This window comes from Carettochelys insculpta, chromosome 2 (assembly GCF_033958435.1).
Source record: "Carettochelys insculpta isolate YL-2023 chromosome 2, ASM3395843v1, whole genome shotgun sequence".
NCBI classification, from domain to species: domain Eukaryota; kingdom Metazoa; phylum Chordata; order Testudines; family Carettochelyidae; genus Carettochelys; species Carettochelys insculpta.
The window spans coordinates 87,481,298-87,503,729 of NC_134138.1; the positions used below are offsets into that span (position 1 = coordinate 87,481,298).

Consider the following 22,432-nt stretch of genomic DNA (forward strand, 5'->3'; position numbering starts at 1 on the left):
TCCTGAGATCTGGTTCAAGCCAGGGCTGGGGTTTTGAAGTAACGGGCTGGCCGGGGCGTGCAGACATCGCACGGAGCGGGAGTGCGTTGGGGGGGCGGGGGGGAGATATGCAAAGAAAGTTGCAGACTTCTCAGCCCCCCCCCCCCGGTCCAGTGTGTTCTGGTCGCAGTGGGAGAAGGAGGAAGTTTTGTGTTTTGCAGCCGGGGGAGGAGGGATCTGCGGGGCTGTGCAGGAGGAGGAGGGCCAGGAGTGAAGTTATTGATCTGGAGGCTGGAGCGGCTGGCGCTGGAGCTGTGCTGGAATGTGGGAGTGTGGCAATCACGTGAAGCGACCCCCCCCCTTTCCTCCCGGCCTGCGCGGGGTGGGGGGGGCTGGGGGGGCGCCAGGGGAGAGCTCGCGTTCCGGGGCTGGGCGCCGGGAGGGGAGGGAGGCGAAACACCCTGGAGGGGGCCTCCAGGAGCGCGCCCGTGCCCCCTCCGCGGCCCCCGCCTGCGGCGCGAGGCTCGGGGGGAGGGAGGAGGAGGACAAAGGGCGGCTTGTGAGAACGTCCCAGGGAGAGTCAGTCTGCGCCTCCCCCCAGCTGCTGTCGCTCGCCCGCGCGCCCCGCGCCCCCTACCTCCCCCAGCCGGGCCGCAGCATCCTCCGTGCAGCGCCCCCCCCCCCGTTTGTATCTTTTCCCGCCCCGGCGCCTGGGTTGGGTTGGGCAAGGACGGGGGTGCGGGGACGCTGGTTGCACCCCAGGGCTGTGTTCTTCATGGGGGGGGGCGGGGGCTGTAACCCAGACTGGCCTTTGCTGTAGTGACGGTCCCGCACGGCCCACTGGGATCAGGCTGGAGGGGGTGGGGGTGAAGACCTGGCCCAGTACAGAGCTGGGAACTTGGCAGCCTGGAGGGCTGTGTAGCTGGGAGTACAGCCCCTGGAGGGGGGCTGAAGTGGGAGCCCTTTCCTGGTGTAAAAGGACCAGGCCTTGGGCTTTTCTCAGCTAGGCTGGTGTAAAGCAGGAGTTAAGTGCACTGAAAGCACAACAATTGTGCCATCCTCCGTACAGCAGGATCAGGTTGTATGGACACCTAGAGCAGGACCCATTAAAATAGTGTTCCCTCTCCTTCTTAAAACTCCCCAAGTTCCCCTTCCCAAGTCTTTGTCTTGCTTTCAGCTGCCTTTGGAGCAGGCGCTTAATATTTTTTTAACGTCCAGATATTTCAGAAAATGATAGAGTATCTTGAATGTGCTGCCTTGCGTTCTTTTGCACATATTTAGTTCACTGAAGTTTGTTCAGTTGAATAGTGCAGTTTTCCATCAGCGTGTAAAGAACCGATGTGGGGGCTCTTCACTTATTTTTTGAAATGAATTGACAAGGAAAGTTTTGTTGGTTGTGCTTAGGTTTAGTTGGGAGTTTCCCTAATGAGGGTTTATTTACATGTGCCCATGACTTTCAAGCCCCATAAGTAGAGCTATCTGTTGTTCATATCTATAATACATGAGAAAAGTTAAAGTAAACAACTGTAGAGTTAGACTTACAAATCTTGTAGTACAAATGAGGCATGAAAAATTAATGGGTAAATGGCAACAAAACAAAAAAGCAGTCAGGTAGCACTTTAAAGACTAACAAAATAATTTATTAGGTAATGAGCTTTCGTCCAGCAGACCCCTTTCTTCAGATCTGGAGATAGTGCTGCACTGGAAATAGTAAATTGTGTAAACTGTTCTGTCAGAATAGGGCCACGTTTCCTCATACTGATTTGTGTGTGTGTGCATGCGCATGTGCTGTTCACACACTACAAAATGGAAATACTTTTTTCAAGTGCCTTCCTGGAAAGAACACATCAATTCACTCAAAAATTCAGGTTCCATTTTATGTGTGTAAGGTCTGAGCATAGTCTGGTGTTTTTATTAGTAGCCTTAGATTTGCTAAAAGAGCAAATAGCAAAATCCTAAATTTCAGATGGAGTGACTTGAATTTTAGTGACAGTATACTATACACAAACGGTTAAATATTTAAACAGGCAGCAAAGAAATATGTAACATGTGTATTCATTATTTCTCTAGTTAAAATACAAATAGTAAATCAATCATCAGTGTAATTATTGCAGCAGTAATTATCTTTGAGAAGCAGATTATCATTCTTGGTGGCCTTTGTTCAAATATCTGACTTCTTCCTTTCCCTATTTGATTTTTCGTGAATGGTTTCCATTTTTGAGTGGATTAGTAATTTTCTGAGCTGAGGAGACTGTAAGATTTCTAGGTGGGCTAGCAGCATGAATTAGCTGGGAAGTTTTAAAGATTCTTTGGACACAGCATTTTCCATTTAAATGCTATAAAATATTTCATCTTAATTTTTAATGAAGAAACAATTACTGTGAGTAACATTGAAGTGTTGTTTGTAGGACTTTCAGAAGGAATCTAAAAGCAACATTGATTTAGATTCTCTTTTAATGACTAGTAGCTTAATCATTAGGTGATAAGCAGGAGACTTAGTTTAAAAGTAAACAGTTCTCCCAAACTATTTCTCATGTAAATTAAACTGTTAGTACATCTGCATAAAAATGCCCTTCAAATTTACAGGTGCTGTTTCCATAACTAAACAAAACATAGGATACACAGCACATTTGCTGCTTTTCATATGCTTAGTAACTATTTCTGATATGGTTGTCACTTTTGATATCCTAATTTGAAACTTGTATTTTAGAGGAATAGTGACACAAGGGGGTAAATACATTAAAACAAAAAGTTGAATTTGGGGAGCTTTGTGTTCATTAGAAATGGTGCGTGTTAAGAACTCACAACTAAATTTCCCTTTTTAAAAAAATACACTTGTCCCTTAGCTCTCTTTTGTCTCCCCACACCTGTTTGTTTGTTTGTTTATTGGTAACTACTGTCTAATTATCCCAGTAACACTGAAAGGTACCAACTTTTGACATTAATGAGGAACAAGGGAGGGCAAACAATATATATATACCCCCCTAACATTTTAAGAACAACAAAAACATTTACCTAAGCACAAAAAAGACTGTCCTTGTTTGTGAAAAGCTGTATACCATGCACGTTAGGGATACGCAAAAACATGCTTGGACACAGGTGAGCAAATAATTGTCTATCCAAATATATTTAAATAAGCATTTAATTTGAATATTCTAGTGACTTAAAAAAAGTTAAAAATCAGTTGCCTCAAACTTGTTAGGCTTGACCTTTTTTTCATTTTCCCAGTTTATCCCATTTCTTATAATTTTCTGACAGGGAGCCTTACTGTATACGTTCTATGTGACCAAAACAGTTTTAAACACACAACTGTTCCCCTCCCCCCAAAAACAAAACAAAACAAAACAAAAGTGTGAGGGAGGGTAGTGGAGATCAGAATGCTTGAGGGCCAGAATTGCCCTAAATGTATTCAGGATGCAGTATTTGAGACTTCCTGACCTGGAGAAGCAAGGGGGAAAGAGTGATTCAGTTGTGTCTTGTTTAAGTTGGCCTCCTGAATGCCTAACTCTTTTGTAACCTTGCACACACTGTAAAATACCAGCCTTGGGGTACTGACCCCCTTTCTTTCACTTGTGAGTTTTTCTTTTTTTCTTATTAAAGATTTTTGATCTGTATGGATGTGTTTAAAACTGTATGGATGCTATGAAGATTTAGTCATCCATGTCATCTGTGAAGAAAAATTAGAGGATTTGAATGAAAAGGCAGTATCTTAGCATATCTTTAAATTCCGTCCTTCTCAACCAAAGTCAGGTAATACCCATTAGGCTAAAGTCATCTGTGAAAAATCACTAGAAATTGTAGGTGTTAAATAAGCTACCACAGGGAGCTGGTATAGTCCCACAAATTTAATAGAAACATTGAACTTTCAGGACTTATTTTAAGCATTTTTATTTTTCTTTGTCACTACAAAAAGAATTTCCTTGTACTGTTATTTAGTAACCCACTTCTATTATTCTGTGGCTGAATTTATTAAATGTTTACTGTTCCTAGAAATAAGGAAGGAGAAACAGGCTGGCTGTACTAGATATTCTGCCTAAAACAGGCACATATATTGAAATGTTACCAGGGCAGTGCCCTGCATTTCTTGAGTTGTGCCTTGTTTTGGGAAAATCAGAGTATTCTTTCAATTTTGTTCACATTTGCAATTGTAAGTTCTGCAAAGTTGGTAGTGGATGAAGATGATCAGTTTCATCCTCCCTGTATTTATGTTTTTATTTAATGTGACTAGTTCTCTATAATACATTTGAAACAATAATGCATTTATTGTATACCAGGCACAAATGTTATGGCATGCTGGTATTTAAGGTAGGGGGCAAAGGCTTGTTGTAACAAAAGGTAGCTAATTTGGTAACAATGTTTAAGAAAGAATGTAATGTTTAAATCCCCACTGAACAGCAATACTTCTGTTAATTTCTCAATTAGCTGAATGTTTATCACCCCCACACTGCCCAATCTCAAAATTACTTGGACTGGATATTAGTCATTAGATTGTCTGCGGATGAGACTGCAATCAATCTATCATAAACAAAAACAGCAGTTACAATTGGCATAGTTCCTTTTGTACTTGACTCAAGGTTCCACTGCTGATGAACTAAAAAGAACTTTTTTCTGAAAGGCTTGGTTTCAGGATCTCAGAGGTATTTGCACAACCATCTTATAGAAAGGGAACAAAACATTCATTAGAGTCAACTCGTTTTGGTGCTTGTGTGGTTTGTTGGCTATTTGGCCACCAAAAAGGAGCAAAAATTAGATGCTGAACACAAAAGCATACATAAAAAAATCAAATTACCACGGAAATGTTACACTATTTGCTATTTATATTCTTTTTTTTTTTGTCTTACCAGACTACTCCCATGTTCCTTTAAAACATTGCTGTCGTTCTCCCCCTCCTCCTCCTGCAACCACCATACACTCAGTAATTCTCATTGACATGGCTAATGTTTATGACTGAATTTATCACCTTGAGGATTACAAAAGTGATATCAAGTTGTTGGGGTTTTTTGGGACCAGTACAAGTCTAATTGATCATTTCTGTCCATTTCTTAGGAGCCAGTAACTGTGTATCTGGGCAACCTTCTATCTGTAAATAGTTAAGAACCGAACTGTTAGTTGCTATGAGGCTGAAATCTTGAGATAAGGATGCCTTAAAAGGATTAGGAGTCTAGAAGCATGGCTTGTGTTTCTAGTTGCAGTTAACTCTTGGAACAAGATAAGTTCTTAATATGGAGATGTTCTACCATGATCTAAGATTTCTTAAAAGGCTTCATGCTTTTCGGTGATTAATTCAGTGTAATTGGTTTAATGGTTTTAATTTCATTGTTATGAAATGCAAGATCAGTATTGTAATCTTAAATTTTGGGGCAAAAGCCCTTTCTACCTTTTGTAGTTAATTGTTGTAAAATGCAAGTGCAGTATTGTAATCTTAAATTTTTGGGGGAGAAACCCTTTCTACCTTTTTATTTAACTATTTCCAAATGAGAGAAAGACTTAGACCCTCTCCCTTCCTAAACTTGTTAGAATTTCACACAGCTGTCTTCTGGATTAAATGTCTTTTCTTTGAAACACCGAATGTGGTAAGAATACTTATATTTCAAGGAAAAAGCCTGCAACATTTTGTCTGATATGTATTTGGAGTTTTGCATAGTCTCTTGTGGTTTGGGCAATAGACAGTATTGGTCCCACTGGGGATGGAGAAAATGCTACTTTCTTATCCTATTTCAATTAATTCAGAATCGTGGGCAAATATATATAATTTTATTTTTTTCCCTTGGGGGAACTACATTTTAGTGTACCAGAAATTGTGTATGATTGATCTGTTGGACTGTGGAAAGGTGCCTGTAAGGTTTTAGGAGTGTTGTACAATGCCTTTACTATAAAGTAGTTGAAATGTAAGCATTAAAGTTGTTCAGTTGCTATCTTTATTACTGTCAAAGAGCGTAAGGGAAGCTTCTAAATAATTCTAAATCATTATGCACCACTTGGCAGAGAAGTCTGACCAAAGATGACTTGAAATCAGAGTTCAGTAGTGGGTTTTGTTTTTGTTTTAACTTTAATTTTAGGCAACTTGGTTTCTTAGCATGCATTGCATTCCACTTCAACTATAAGTAATTATGCTAGTTTAGCAGTTATTAGAGATGAAAGTAATTCTGAATCCTCCTTAACTTCAGTAGCTTTAGTTTGAGCCAGGATAATGATCAAACAGGAGTTAGCCATATGCCTGGGGGACTGTGCCATAGTTCCCCTCTTTTCCTCCCTCCAAAAAAAAAAAAAGGCTGATCTTGGGGGTATCTTTATTACAACACATTACAGTTAGTATTTTCATTCAATTCACCTACTGTCTTGAGTTTATAGGTTGCTCACAAAAATCTGCTTTCAGTTCTTTTGAGTCATATGTATGTAAGATGCTGTTAATACCCTCTCCAAAAGATTTTAACACCAGAGATATTTTCCTCCAATATTACAGCACTAGTTAAAATTGTATAATTTTTTTTTACTGCAAAAACTTTTTTCCTTCATTCTTTTACTATTTGAAGACTTTTCCCCTCCAGAATGCTGAAGTACAAGAAGAAAAATGTTTTTCAGCATTTAATTTATGTGGCCTGTATTCTTCTGGGATGTGTGTAGCATTTATTTTAAGTGGAAAGACTGTAGATTAAAGAACTCCTACTGTGCATGATGCACAACAGCTTTTTGTTCACACACTTGAACTTATTTTGCTATGTACCTTCTAAGTACTGTAGTACTGTCAGTTATCCACAATATAAAAACACCCTGAATCCTGTGCCACTAATATTTAATGGCAATAGTTTTGCTCCACCTCCACTATTGACTTCCACTGGACCAGAAGAGGAGGCTTGCTATTTGCGTTAGTAATCATCTGAAATATGATTTCATTTTTAAATAAGCCTGGTATCTTTCAGATTTTGACTTCCCCTCTTCACTTTTCTGAATCTCTTCAACCTTACAATGCGTTTAATTTGATGTAGTAAATTATTATCTATCGTTACCAAAAATGAATACACAGTGAGAACTGTTCTGCAGTTTGATAATACTGCATCACCATTTTTCTTTATTGGTAACTAGTCAGAAATGTGTTATATCTAGCTATGCTAGCCTTTGGTTAAGGTGATTTCATTGAAGCGGAGTTTGGCACCTTTATATCCTTCTAAAAATAAGCACAGTAACAGAGAGAGTGTGTAAGCAGTGCCGGGGCAGGGGGGAATATTCAGAATTTCAGAGTTTCCCCAAATTTTTAGTGTCCAGGATTAAGGCATAAAATTTACAGGTTGTCTTACCTCAGATTGTATTTATCTTCTTAGTGAACAGCAGAAAACAACATCCCTGATGACTCTGACTGCTTTCTGATTTAGACTTTTAATTTTTCGACTCTAGATACTTTGGTACAACTAGAAAGTTTCACTTTCCAGTGTTGACTCATTAATATCTTGAAGGAATTTAACAGTAAAAAATCCCTTCAATTTAAAGTATTTCTTTTACACATGTCAGATTACGTAAGACCATGCCCCGGCCAAGGCTAAGATACATGGTGGTCAAGAAAACAGGCTCTGGTTGTCTGGAGGGAGGCGTATGTTTTGTTTTGCAAATGGTGTCAACAAATTTTTCTAAATTTTGATAGTCCTATTGTGTGTGGTGGGTCTAGAGAAGTGTTTTTACTTTGTCTCTTAGTTATTTTACACTTCCTTCCTTGTAATTGTGTTTCCTGGAATCTCTGATCCACTAATCCCAGAACAACAGGGACTTCAAGATGCATGCTCAATAAAACTTCTTGTTATCCCCAAAATAGGTGGATGAAATGGTTGACTGTTGGAACTGTGTGTGACTTCTGGGAAGTGGTTGGGTTATGTGCTTAGGAGCCAGAGTGTGGGGAAAAGATTTATATCTTATGATTTAAGGTGAAGCTGTTGAATAGATTGAGTGGAAGAGGCTAGTAAGCCACATACAAATGTAAATCAAGAGGGGAAGAGGACTGAGTACTTTTCTGGGTGCAAAAAAGTAAAAGACAAAACGATAAGAGGAAGAAAGAACAAAGGGTGATAAACAAATCGTAAAACAAAGAAGTGAATTCTGTGGAAGCAGTTCCCTAATAAACCTTTACACAAAGAATAACCTAAGTCATGCCAATTTTAATTAACACTGAAAGAGCTAGTTTTTTTTTTAATAAATGTGTATCATTAGTTTAATATCTATAGTTTGGTATCTACAGTTCTGTGAATGAAGTCTGTGGCCAAGAAGTCTAAATATGGTTGCTTAACATTAGCCATCTAAATTAATAAGCTGACCTTTGAGAAATGTTGGGCATCTGAAACATCTTGGTTTTGTGGAAGCTGTAGGTGCTCATCACCTTTGATAAACCACTTTTAAATTCAGGTACCTAGGTTTGAACATTTTGGCTACTGGTTATTGCTTTTTCTAATATCTGTACACCATACATCAGTTTGCTTCAGATGTCCTTTTTTTCAAAAGAGTCCAGTTGATTGTGGAAATGTTTAATTAATCTCCTACTTTCTAAGTACAGGTGAAGGCACGGGCCTCTAAAAATAACCTAAATTTTTAATTATGTTCCTCTGACCACGTGCCATATAACTCATCTCCTGTGCCTTACGGAAGTTACTAAATAGAATGAGAGAGAACGTGCTTTATGTGTAGTTGTTGTGCATTATGAGGAATCCAAACGCTGAAGCCATTACTGTTACATAATGGACTTTGCAATGGTGCTTAAAAGTTATCTTGGATATTCTTTTCGCTTCTTGATTTTTGTCGTGTTGGTCCAGTTATCTATGACTGTGTCCTTGAAAGTAAATAGTAGCTTTGAGCTGAAGGGTGGCCGAAAGGTCTGAGCACTGGGCTTGGAGTGTGGACCCTTGGAGCCAGTGTCTTGCTGTGATCCTGAGAGGTACCTTTCTGTTGACTTTTATGGGAGCTGAGCACCATGCACTCACAGACCTAGAGGGAGCTTGGGCAAGTCACTTAATTTCTTGGGACCAGATCCAGTTGAAATAAATGGGCTAAGTACAGGGGAAGGGGGAAAAATGGAATCTTTCCTCTCCCACAGCTCATTAGCAGGACAAAGAGCAACAGAACTATTAGCAATGTCTGCTGAGACTACAGTAAATTCGTATAGCTGTGGTCACACTGGATGACCCCATAATTCCCCAGCCACATGCCTGTATCATCCTGCATGATGATGCAGAACGTTACTTTGCAGTATGCAGGAATTCCTATTCTAATTGCATGGACTGCAGCCAGCGGGAGATCAGTGGAACTGCAAGTTTTGGCTCCCTTTTGTGTAACTGCAAATGGGAAGACAGAACTTGGCCCTCAGCACCTTAGTTCTGTTATTTGTGAGATAATAGAATAGTGCCTCACAGGAATGTTGTGAAACTTAATGGTTACAAAAAAAACTTCTGAGATATTTGGATGAATGGTGCTTTGTAAAATATATAGTACTGTTATCAACTTACCAACACAAGCGTTTTTTAAAAAAAACAAAAAAAAACTGGTTTTTGTTCATGGGTGAGAAATTATAGGGAGGAAAGGTCAGTACACAAAACTTGTGTAACTGTCCTGGAAACAGAATAGATTCTAGAGATTAGAATTCTCTGTCTGGCTAGAAGGAGTTTCTGCTCTGCCTTCCTCACCTGTAATATTCCAGAGATGTGACTGTCTCCTTACATGACTCCAGGTGGCATGTTGGGATGCTGTCATCCTTGTGTGAAGAACATGATGGCTGAAGGAGAATGATCCAGCAGGCATGTGTGTTTCTTTTAAATGTGCCTAACCAAAAAGAAACTCTCTTTTTAGGTACTGCCAAAGAAAATACTGCTGTTTCAGAACAGGAATAGTGTCTAACCAGCACAGCTGAATTGGGAACCACATGCTGCTGCCAGTTTAGCTTTTGTACAAAAGTAACTGACAAATAAGCTCAGTGGTGGGACAGGCTGAAGAGGAGAGTGTGTCACATGGATAAGAATGCCAGGAGGTTTGTAGGGCAGTCTGTCTCTGCAGGAAGAAGGTGTGAGGGGAGGAAGGTTGGTTATAATAATGAGCATTCAGTTCTATTATTTAAACAGTCCCATTCTCCAGCAGTCTTCTACATTTGTTAGTTGTGCTTTATGAAAATACTATAATGTAAAAATCATAGAAGGCAGCATATGCAACAAAACTGGAAAAGGAAGGTTTCAGTTAAATCTCAAAAATATTTGCTATAGGATTCTTACAGTTTTAACAAGTATAAAATTTTGTTTCATGGTTATGGTAGAACCTCATTTTTATGACAGCCAGTATTTACAAACAAGCAGTGTTTTTTTTTGTAGTAAGTAAACAAATAAAAAGGTGTTGGTGTTCAGCCATCTCCCCACCCCCAGCCAGCCCCATGGCTGGGGTGCCAAGATGCCAGTACTCAGTATCAGCAAGTACTGGCATAAGAAAAAGCACTGCAAACAAGTAATCATATATGTTGTTTTTCTGGGAGGAGAGGGGAAGGGAAACAGTCCTGTAGTAAAAGTGCTGTCAATTAAAAAACAAGTCAGCGTTGCTTTAGGTTCCAGTGCCTTTAGAGTCTGTTGCTGTTGGTGCAGTGGAAATTACTTTGAAGTGACCTGAAGGGCAAGAAGAAAGTGATGCAATCACCATACTTCAACTTACGCAGTCTTGTGTCCGTTGTCATTTTGAAACATTTGACTTTATGAACTCCTCAGGTCCCCATTTTAGTTAATAAAAGAGGTACGCTCCTGCGTCATTAATGGAAGTATATTGGTACTGTTTAATGTGGCTCAAAAATTAGGCCTTGTTGGGTGTTCTGACCATGATATTATCCAGGTTACTGACCAGTGAGAATGCAATATGTCTTAATGCAGTTTTGTAACGTACTTTAGATGTGTGCTAACCTCCCTGAAGCAGAGTTGTGGTGTCCCCTCAGACTCACTTTTGTGACTTTCATTTGCACGATTGGGAGTGAAAGTATGTGCCTGTATCCCTGTCTAGTAGGAGAATTTGGCTGGTGATGTCTTTCAGAGAAAGCGTGAAGTGTGTAATAGAAGTGGGGAAGGAATAAACAAAAGGAATTACTTTTGGTTGTCACCCTGCCATCAACCCCGCACTTGTCACTCTTTAAAAACTTAAGCTGGCATTCCTTATAGAAATTGAACCTTTTTATTAAAATATGTTCTAAAATGTGGCCACCTTCTGACAACAAAAATTACTACATAGCCCCAGGAGGGAGGACCAAAACCTGAGCTTGTCTGACTCCCACCATCATGGGGGTGGGGAGAAAAGCCAAATCCTCCACTGCTCCAGGTGTGTGTCAGGGAGGGCAAAGCTGAAGCCCAGGGTTGTTAGTACCAGACATGGTCCTATAACCTGAGCGCCCCCCCACCCCCAGCCTAGTCTGAAGTGTTCAGACTTTGGGTTTTGGCTCTGGGTGGCAGGGCTCAGGTGTCAGCCCTCGGCCCCAGCAAGTGTTAAGTCCCAACCCATAGTTTGAGAATCGCTGTTCTAGAGGTATGCTAAAGTTCTGAAAGATCGCAAAATCCATGGAATTTAAACAGGGTTTGAGAGGCTCAGCACTTCTCAGGATTGAACCTTACATTTGCCACTGCTATGTGACTCATCTGCCTGATCATATTAAATATCTACGCATTGATGGTGGCAATACGAATCTTTTCTTAGCCTGTACGTGGACATGGGGAGGAGAGAGGAAAAGCAGAAAGATTCTTGCAGACATGCCAGTAAATAGTAGATACTAAAATAATGGCACACATTTCATTCTGTTCTGTCTCGGTAGCTCTGTAAATTGTGTATTGATTATGCTAATATGGTTAATGTCCCTGACTTAGCTGCAGATATCATTCAAACATGTAGATTGAATGCATACTTTTCAAAGTATTCATCACAGGAAAAAGTACTGTTTTTGAAGATGAGTTTAAATTCATGAAGTGCCAATGTGAACCTTATGGCAAGTTATATTAATTAAGTTACAGGAAATTCAAAGTGTAAGTTTAAATATATATTTCTGTTATAAATCATTCTTTCTCATCTCTCTAGCAACCTTTTTTGCTTTGTTAGGTTTTTTTGTTTCACATCCCTTAAATAAAGTGATTTTTAGGAAGGGCATTAAATCAATAATGGTCTATTTTATAGTTTTGTTTTGGGATATGTAGCATCTCTTTCTTTTTTTTTAACAAGCTGAAAAGAACTTCAGACATTCAGGGATGTGTGTATCCTCTCTCTCTCTCTGAAAATTTATTAACCTACCCACAGCACAAAAAATAACCTTTTTCAATTATCTGTAGCTCTTATTTTTTAATAGTTTGTAATTGCTCAAAAGCCATAAATTATAGCCTCTGTTTTCTTTAAAGAAGTCTCTCTCAGGCTACGGTTTTCATCCATTCCTTTTTCCATGTGAGATCTCCTTAAGCATTCACCGTTGCTGTCTAGTTCTATTAATTGGGATAGTAATTCCTAATAGACCAACCCTTCCATCTGGGGCAGCTTAGATGCTCATATAGTTGTTTTGAAATAGTGACTGGTATTTTGAAATAACTTTGCTGTGTAGACATGCTTCCAGGCTAACAAGTAGCTCTGCCTTAGGGATTGCAAAGCTTAACTGCTTTTACCTTTCATTCATATGAAAGGTCTTGCTTAGAAATTCATTTTTGTAGTAAAGTTTAAGTTCTGCTATGAGTCCAAACTCAACAGCCATTATAAAAGTGGAAACAGCTGACATACTGGCATTCTATTTTCCCTGGCAGATTTTTTTTTTAATTCAAATAGAATTTTTCAAAATAAAGGAGTTCAATGCTACAGTTGTTTTGGTGAGCAATTTCTTATTTAGAAACACATTTTTTAATTTCATCATGTAATTGTATAATGGGAATTGATGATTTAATGCTTTAAAAAGCTGGCAATGTTCTCTTATCTAGTTAGTGAAGAAATATTTCCACAGCTAGCAAAACAGGTGACTCTGCAGTCAGAAACATTTAACTGTTCAGACAAAAATGAGGATGTCACTAAAAAGTATCTATAATTAATATTCAACCACAGCAGCATAACATAACTGGAAACACAGGCTTTTGCTCTGCATATGTCCTGAGGTTTCCTATTTTACTGACACTCAGTTCCTATTACTATCCTAGTGTTATCTCTTATGGTAGGCAGTGCTAACATTTTATTAAAAAAAAAAGTGTCTGAAGAAGTCAACACCCCTCGTTCATAAGTATAATCCTAGACTACAAATAATCTTTCATTTTTTACATTATTAATAAAAATATTCGTCATGTACTATGGTTGACTACATATTCTTCCTATACTTATTTTAATATAGTTTGTTGGTCAAAAGCTTTTGTCTCATATTGGTATAAAATATAAAGCCACTCACAGAGTGACATTGTTGGAAATTACCTTTGTTTATTGAAAGGAAATACTGTGCTTCAGTTTATGCTTGGGGAAGTTAATGTTGAAGTTGGCTGTGGGATTTCGGGTGATGTTTAACATTGCATGATAACTGGAATGATGCAGAAGGATAAAGTTCTTAGAAACAGGCTATGGGAAGACTTAATATGGTTCCTTTTTAGTATTTTGTGCCTACAGAATGATAGACTGGACTGTTATTACCTAATGTAGTGAACAGTTATTATTAGTTGGAAGATGGATGTGGCCATGTGTAAAGGAGAACTAGTTGATATCTTGTAGGCTAACTCTGCTTATGCTAAAGGTTGCCTAGAGAGGTGGTGGTTTCTCCATCCCTTGAGGTTTTTAAGTCCTGGCTGGACCAGGTCCTGGCTGTGATGACTTAGTGGGGGTTGATCCTCCTTGAATCAGGGGGCTGGACTAGATGACCTCCTGAGGTCCCTTCCTGTTCTGTGATTCTAAGGCAGGGGTCTGCAACCTGTGGCTCTGGCATCACATGCAGCTCTTTAAGGACTTCTTTATGTCTCTCAATGCTATAATGGCAAAGTAAAAACAAACAAACAGATCAACAATTACTTTTGATATTTCGGTGAACATTCAGAAGCCCACAGTGAACAACTCGTATGTAAACAGCAAATGATATGTGACCTCAAAATGTTGGATAACTCCCCTTTCAATATGTGCAGTGCATTGATTTATGTGTGAGTGCTGTTCTTAAAACAGGAGTTACAGAAAGTGAAAGTATGGTTTGATGTTCTCTATTAAGGATGGTCTCATTTACGTACACTGCAGCTCTTGAATTGAGGTTTTTTTACCGGATTTGAAAAAAATGGCTCCTCTTTGTGTCGTGTGCCTGTGGGTGCTCCACTGTAGGCATCATTACATCCTGGTGCCAGCACTGGGGGATTCCTCTATAGCTGTGGTTTCCTGTGTCGCATGTGCACAGTAGCACCTCCTGGTGCTATCTAGTGTGTCGCAGGCCCCTCGCTTCCTTCTGTGCCATCCTCGGGTGCAGCCAGAGCTTGTCTCTGTCTGTCTGTCTGTCTGTCTCTCTCTCTACAAGACAAAGGAGTTTAGTTAATAAGATAACATAACATTTCTTCTTCCTTCATACAAGTCATTTCATCTTGTTCAATGTTCAAGTTACAAAAACAATAACAAAAAAAATCAGTCAGTGTTAGAATTAGTTGCTGCGTCATCACCATGCCAGACTCCTGGGACTTCAAATGATGTTCAAAGTGCAGAGAAGTCATGCTGGCCTCTGACGGCCATGTCTCCTGCATCAAGTGACTGGGTGAGGGCCACTGAACCCAGTCCTGCACCCCTTTCTCCAGCCCCATGGTGAGGGCCAGAAGGGGCCAAGCCAACAGGCTCAAGACATATCTTTACAAAAAGTCCATCCAACCACCAGCCCTGGAGCAGCCCTCTGCCAAGAAACCAGAAACCAGCACAGGACACCAAGGGTATGGACTCTGCATGTCCCTTTACCTCAGTTGGCACCCCTTCCACAAAGGCGGGCCCTTTCCTGGCACATTCCTGGCCTCCGGCGCCATCCTCACGGGCCGTGCTAGTTGAAAAGATGGCTGTGATGTGCTCCGCACTGTCAAAGCTGGCACTGCTAAAGCAGGCACACTTGGAGCCAAGCCACCAGCAGTTGGTGCCGCTCATGCTGTGGGCACCACTAGCTTTGTCTGTCTCTACCTCTGGGCATGAGAGGTCCTTGAAAACTAAGACCTCACCATCAGTGCCGTACCTGGAGCACAAGCTCCAATTCTCTGCACTGCTTGGACCATGATTTGCACAGCACTACCTGTATCTGCAAGAACCAGCTCCTCAGGGACCACCCCATCTCACCACAGCCCACCGCATTGGCGATGTACCCTCCATCACAGCATTCTGGCGCTGGGTATTCCCTTTCGGAGGGTGAGGATAGGTGTCTGCTGCATCAGTCCTCACCTTTACGATCACTGCATCATCTGGTGGTGTCACACCTCCCCCCCCCCCACCACAGGCCACTCCAAGGCTTTTCAGGAGCTGTTTTGGCAGGTGGCCCAGGCCCAGGAAAAGGACCTGTAGAAGGAACCAGTCAAACAGTACGGACTTCTCTGCACCCTGCAGCCTCTCTCTTCCAGAACTGTGATGCCTATGGACCAGGTCATTATGGACCTTGCACATGTCATCTGGCAGATGCTGGTACCTATTCATCCCATTAACAAGAGGGCCAACAAGCAGTAGTCTGTAGTCTCTAAGGACGTGGAGTTTCTGTTCGCCTATCCACAGCCACACTCGTAAGCGGTGGATGATGTCTGCAACAAAACTAAATCCTTTTGTCCCACTCCTGAGGACAAAACAAATTAAAAATGGGACATCATGGGGTGCAAAGTATATTACCCCCAGCACATTGCTCTCCTGGGTAGCGAACTATGTGGCCATGGTGGCTGGCTATGACCACCTGAACAAGTCCAAACTGCAGGAGTTGGTTCCTTCCTTACCTGAGCAGCAACACCCAGCCCTTATAAACGTAATGCACGAAGGGCACATCATTGCCCATATGGCACTTCAGTCTGCGATGGATGTGTTAGACATGGCGGCTAGGGTCATTGCCTCCACTGCGGTCATGAGGTGCACATCATGGCTCCAGGTCTCAGGTTTCCCCAAGGACCTGCAGCAGAAAGTAGAGGGCCTCCCCTTCAACAAACAGCATCTGTTTGCTAAGAAGACGGACGAAGTCCTTCACTCTGTGAAGGATTCTCACACCACACTGTATATGCTGGAGATGTACACTGCCCCCCATCCCCCCCCGCCCCTCAACATTCAAGTGGGCCTGGAACTGTCCCTATCAAAGACCATGGGAGCAGTTCCAGCAGCAACCACAACACTTTGATGGTCTTTGCCAACGGCACAGACCCCAGTAGCAAAAACCTAATCGGCAATTGCACCAACAGCATGCAGCATCCCAACTTCAATGACCTAAGCAGCAGGTGTGAGGATGTGGTTGGGAGCCTGAGGGATCTTCCTGCTCCAGCTTAGGCACCACCCATTCCAACACCACCTCTGTCCTTTTTTTCAACGGCTGGACTGCTGTTACCTTGGACAAGCGGATCCTGGAGCTAGTGGTGTGGGGGGTATTCTATTCTGTTTATCTCTACCTCCCCAGCCCACCCTCTTACCATATTCTGCTTCAGGGACCCCTCTCAAAAGCATCTCCTCAAAAAAAAAAAAAAAAAGTGGGTGCAGCACTTTCTCCATCTGGGTGTTGTTGAACGGGTCCCCATGGAGTTTCAGGGCAGGGGGTTCTACTCTACGTACTTCCTAATCCAGAAGAAAAATGGGAGCGGGGAGCCTCATCCTCAACCTCAGGAGGCTCAACAAATATGTTCTATATGGACAGTTCAAGATGGTTACTCTCTCAACCATTATTCCAGCACTGGACAGAAATGAGCGGCTCTTAGCCCTCAACCTACAAGATGCCTATTTTCATATCACAGGTGCTTCCTTTGTTTTATGGTGTATCCCAACACCAGGTCCTCCTGTTTGGGTTCTCCACCGTGCCCGGGTGTTCTTTAAGACTCTGGCAGTTGTGGCCACTCACCTGCATTGCCACAGGGTAATCATCTTCCTCTGTGTGGGTGATTGTTCTCATAAAAGGCCATCCTTTCCAGAGGCCCTTTGTGTGGTGATGGTCACCCCAGACCTCCTGCTCACCCTGGGCTTCCCCATAAACTACAAGAAGTCTACACTTCAATCCTCAGTCCCTAGAGTTCATAAACATTACTACTGCCAGGGCCAGTCTCCTGCTTCAAATATTCTAAGCCCTGTGTGATCTCACTGTAGGGGTGCGACTGTCTCCCACTGTCACGGTGTGCATATGCCTCAAGCTGCTGGATCACATGGCCACCGCCACATATGTGCTCAGACTGGCCCTACTTTATATGCAGTGCCTCCAGTCCTGGCTGGCTATGTGCTGTGCCCCGGCCAGGGACCTGCTGCTCATATCCATGGCCATACCAGTGCATGTTCTCATCCTCCTTCAGTGGTGGTTGACATGTCTGGATAATGTGCTCACCGGCGTGCTGTTCTACCAACTGCCCCCATCTATTACCCTTACTAAAAATGCTTCCCTTATGGGATGGTGGGCCCATTTGGGTTCTCGTATGGTCCAGGGCAAATGGTCCTCCTCCAAGCAAGCACTCCATATAAACCTCCTGGAACTTGGAGCAGTCCGTTACACTTGCCAGCATTTCCAATGGCACCTCACATGCAAGTCGGTCATTCTACCAGGGCTGTGTCTTCCACCACCACCTTTCTCAAGGCTGTATCCCTTACAGACATTTGCAAGGTGGTGACATGGTCTTCCAGCAATGTTTGCACAGCACTATGCTCCTTCCATTGCTTCCTCCATTGAAGTGGTTCAAGCAGTTGTCAACTGTAATTGTTACTGGGCTCCAAACCCACCTCCAAAGTGCTACTGCTTTATAGTCATGTAGAATGGAGCACCCGCAGGGACACTACTTGAAGAAGGGGATGTTACTCATTTTGTCCAGTAAAGATGGTTCTTCGAGATGTAGCACCTATAGGGACACATACTTCCCTGCCTCCTTCTCCTACTTTGGAGCATCCTGCTCTCTTTGCTAGGGTAGAGAATGAATGGAGGGGCCCATGCCGCGCACACACCAGATAGCATGAGGAGGTGCTACTGCGCATGTTTGGGAAACCACATCTATAGAAGAATCTCTGAGCACCAGCGCAAGAACGCATTGCCACCAAAAGTGGCGCACCCATGGGAGGACACATCTCGAAGAACATTGTTACTGCACAAGGGAACTTTCTCTTGCTCTTTTGGTTGCCGATCCCTGTTCTAGCTAGGGCTTTTGTTTTGTTCTGTTATCCACTGTACTATATTTTTTTTCTTCAACTAGGATTCATCTTTCCTGACAAACATGTCAGTGTAGTTGACTATTATTGGCAAGTTCTTTATGCAATGGCCTGTTGTGACCTACTTGGTTCTTTTGTGACTAAGAATCCGTAAAGATCTTGAACAACAGTTTTAGAAAGGTGCTAATCACAAAGTTAACCTGCTAACATGCTGGTCAGAAATTACTTACTTTCTTTTTTGTAATGTACCTTGTGTGTAACTTTTGATAATGTGCTCATTTTGAGTTGTCATACGCGAGAGTCTTTTTCTCCAGAAAATATTTAAAAGCAGTGTAGTATACTATCAGCAGTTATTTTTACAAGGTATGCTATTATACCTTTACTAAAAGTTCTTTTGAGGTAGTCTTAATGAGTTTTTACTTATTAATGTTCAAAATTCTGTAAACTGGTATGTGAATTGGCAGAATTTTGCTGTGTACATGTGTCTGCCTCCATTAGTAAGGAAAGGTTTTAGAATATTTGCTGATCGAAGCAGTCAATACATTTCTGCAGAAAGACTCAATCACCTATTACATACCTTAAATGAAGAAGTGGCAACCTACTTAGAGCAAACAAAACAAATCTTGTTAGCATCTAGAAGGCCTACTACCCGGTGTCTTAGAACTTCCCTTTTTGGGAACAGTTCTTGGGACGGTCATTTTATATCTTTTAAAAATTTCACAATTTTTAATCCATGTATAGTTTTTCTTAGGCCTAACTCATGATTTTTGAATACTTGGTGGTATTGTAAACCTGAAATCTCATCTCTCCACTTTTTCCCCACCGGATGGGAGAAGGAACTCTCTTTCTACTGCACCTTCAGCTCACAGAGCTCTGGCTCTTTGAAAGAATACTAAGGAACTAGTTCTGTTACCTGACTTCTCCTCTACATTCACTTTGAGAGATTATTTTCCATTGTGAATAGCTCTAGGGCCTGCAACTTTGGTGCCCTGTAACTTCCCAAAGTAGTCACAGAATGAAGCAGACATGATTCTTGTCAGTTTCATTGCTGGCCAGAGGGCTTTTGAATAGTTAGTCAGAGTGGTATGTGCTTAACAAAACTGTGAGCCATAATAAAGACACTGACATTGTTTGTCTGTAGAGTCAGTAAGACAACATTGTGTTGGTTCATCTTTGTAAGGCCATCTTCACAACTGTAATGTTAGATTTAAAAAATAAGTCTTAAATTTAATTTAGCACTCATCCGTACTTGGCCAGAAAAAGCTTCCCACTTAACAGTGTAGCATAGGTGTGGAGTCTTCATGTCTTGACTTTGCTCCTAATTCAGTTATGTCACAGAATCAAAAACAGATGTCCCAAGGAAAATTTGGCTTGTTTCTTAATTCATGAGACCTTTTTGGTCACTTTGCTGCATGGATGCTATGTGTGTAATGTAGACAAAGCATAGAGCTGTAGTTCAGTTTGAGGTTTTTGCAACTTGCTGTGAATCTGTACTAGGCAAGGTTCTCTTGCCATATTGAAAGCATTACTGGCTTTCAGAACTGAACTAGGGAGATGAGTCATTTCAGCTACCCACCTAACATCTTTGTTTGTTTGTTTACCTTTTCCTGACAGTAGAAGAAAATGAAACGGAGGACCAGCAGGCGGGTGTGGGACAGATAGCCGCACAGACTGGTAATGCTGAATTTGTTTGCTGTTTTACAACAGTGTGAGATATTTTTTTCAAAGTCTGCTCTCATTGCACTGAATTTCAACTTTGAATGCCCTTCTCACGCCTGGGGGGGAAAAATACGATCCCACTTGTCAATGTCAGAAAATCAGGAATTATGCTGTTTTTAGGTATCCAACTGAAAGGGAAGAGTTATAAGTTGAAGTGCAAGATGTCCTTTTCTGTCAGCAAAGCCCATGTGCACCTACAAAACCCAACCCTACCCAGTGTGTCCTGATCTGAATTAATATTCATTCTGATGAAACTATTATGTGTGTTGGGGTACTTGTTTCAGAAATGATTTTCAGCTTAGAATGGTAATCATACCATTTACTTATGAGCCACTAGCTCTCTTCATGTAAGTCAGTGGGAGCTGTGTGGATAAATCATTTTGTTTGGATCTGAATGTACGTGGAATTTATTATTAGTGACTGTGAAGTTGTAATATAAGTAAGTTAATATCGTATCCATTCCATGTAACAGTAAGGGCTGGTTTTTTCCGTCTTGTAGTCTAATATAATTTCTAGAATGCATATGATAATTTTGTTTTTTGGTTTTGCTTGGCGGCCTGGTCGTGCAAACAGTTTTGTTTATTTAGTTATTTGTTCATTCAAGTGGTTATTCTCATGGGTTTCAGTGAAGTAACTCTTGTAAGACCTACTTTCTTAAGGGTTTTCCTAGTTGATTTCTAGAATCAGTAGTTTTTAAAAAGGTAATAGTTTGAAATGATCCCTGTTTAGATAGTAAAGAAAACATTTAAAGCTCTAAGTACAATACTTTGTTGTCATCCAGAGTACTGTATAAATTGTGTTACTGTTTGTTGCAATGCAGGTGAAACATTTTATTTAACAATAGAAAATCTTTCTCTCACTTTTAATTTCTTTTAAACTCACAGGAGTGCCTAAATTATTTGATTTTTACTTGAAAACTAATAAATGCTCCAGATATCTCTAACCAGGTGGTGTGGATGGCCCATACTATATCTGTGCTGCCAGAAGTTTTTAGTGTAATATTTTGTATCTAAGCTCTGACTCAAACTATAAAGCTCTGTGCTTTTTATAGAGTACCGAGTTATAAATGTAGTGCAGCTACGGCATATTAATCTTGCTGCAGAGGTTTAATGAGGCAGTTGTTTTGCGATGGACACTATTGGGAGCAGAAAGTGACAAGAGTTTTACTTTACCACTGTGCTGCAGAAATATTCCTTGCCTGGTAATTATAATCACATGATCTTAGTTTTCCTTTCTTTTGCCAGCACTTTTCCATGCAGAAGTGGCTTGGAAAGAGGTCCATTAGAATCCAGTGAGATGAAATGGAAACTGGACCACTTTCATGGTAGTTTGACATTTTAGCTCTGATTAGCTGTGGATCCTTGTTGAAGAGAGAGAGAGAGAGAGATGTAAGATGAGTTTCAAGAATACAGATAGTCTTTGCCAGCCCACTGAGATGGCTTTTAGGTATTCATTACTTTTATTTGACTTTTATATGGATTATAAAAAGTAAATGTGGTGAAACCTCATTTTTACATGGACAGAATGGAATTTTTGCTGGTTGGCCTTAAACTGATCCCATTCTTGAAATTAATTGAAGTCTATAGCTTTATTGCTGCCAACTCTTTTAAGTCAATGCAATTTTTCATTTCCCCCAAAGTTGCAGTTTTATTAGACCAAGTTACAGCAATAACATCCCTCATGAGGCGGAGGCAGAAGAGAAGAACAGAACCATCTGCCAGAGAACATAGTAATGGGAAAATCATACTACTTTTAATTTACACTTATAAATAATGTTAACGTAATCAGTAATAGAAGACTGACCTTGATGTTTTTTATTGTGTTCATAAGCTGAATTTATTTTTGTATCAGTGCTAATCCTCCTCTCCCTACTAGATAATTACAGGCGTAGTCTGTAGGTTATGTGCAGTTGCAGACATCATAAGATGGTGGTGATGAAGGATAGTTCTGACTTTGTTGCAGATGGTAGTGAGCTAGGGCTGTGAAGTTCACAGTATTGACAATGGTAGTGCCTGTAAGTGTTGAGGTTGAAGATGTTTGAATTGGATTGTAGTGTGTGCGGCTTTGTTTATTGCAGACATTTAGAGTAGAGAGGGGCATGGTAATATTTGATACAAAGTGTGCTTACAAGCACTAACCATAATTAGGAAGCGATAAAGACGTAAGTACATTTGAATGAATATTGCATATAAGAAGCAGGTTTTATTCTAGGTTCTCGAGCTTTTCCGATGATACAATTAAATGTGTGCAGTCACTAACATACAGCCACCTCTGGAGTGGAAGATTGCCGCTTTTATAAAACGGAACAACATCCCACAGACTCCTCATTATATGACCTATTTAAACAAATGTTTTGTGGTGGTGTCTTTTCAAGTCAGTGAGTATGGAGGAAAGGCATTCCCCAAAAGAGAGGCTGAGACTGCCAGAACTT

At 41.0% G+C, this 22,432-nt stretch overlaps 1 protein-coding gene across 3 annotated transcripts in view; it reads left to right on the top strand.

Annotated features, from left to right (window-relative positions):
• Positions 1–22,432, top strand: part of ZNF521 (zinc finger protein 521) — a 313,961-nt gene that overhangs the window by 1,549 nt on the left and 289,980 nt on the right. For all 3 annotated transcript variants that reach the window (XM_074987272.1, XM_074987270.1, XM_074987271.1), the window contains one exon: positions 19,897–19,956. In XM_074987272.1, the coding sequence (XP_074843373.1) occupies positions 19,897–19,956 (60 nt within the window). The remainder of the gene's footprint in view (positions 1–19,896; positions 19,957–22,432) is intronic.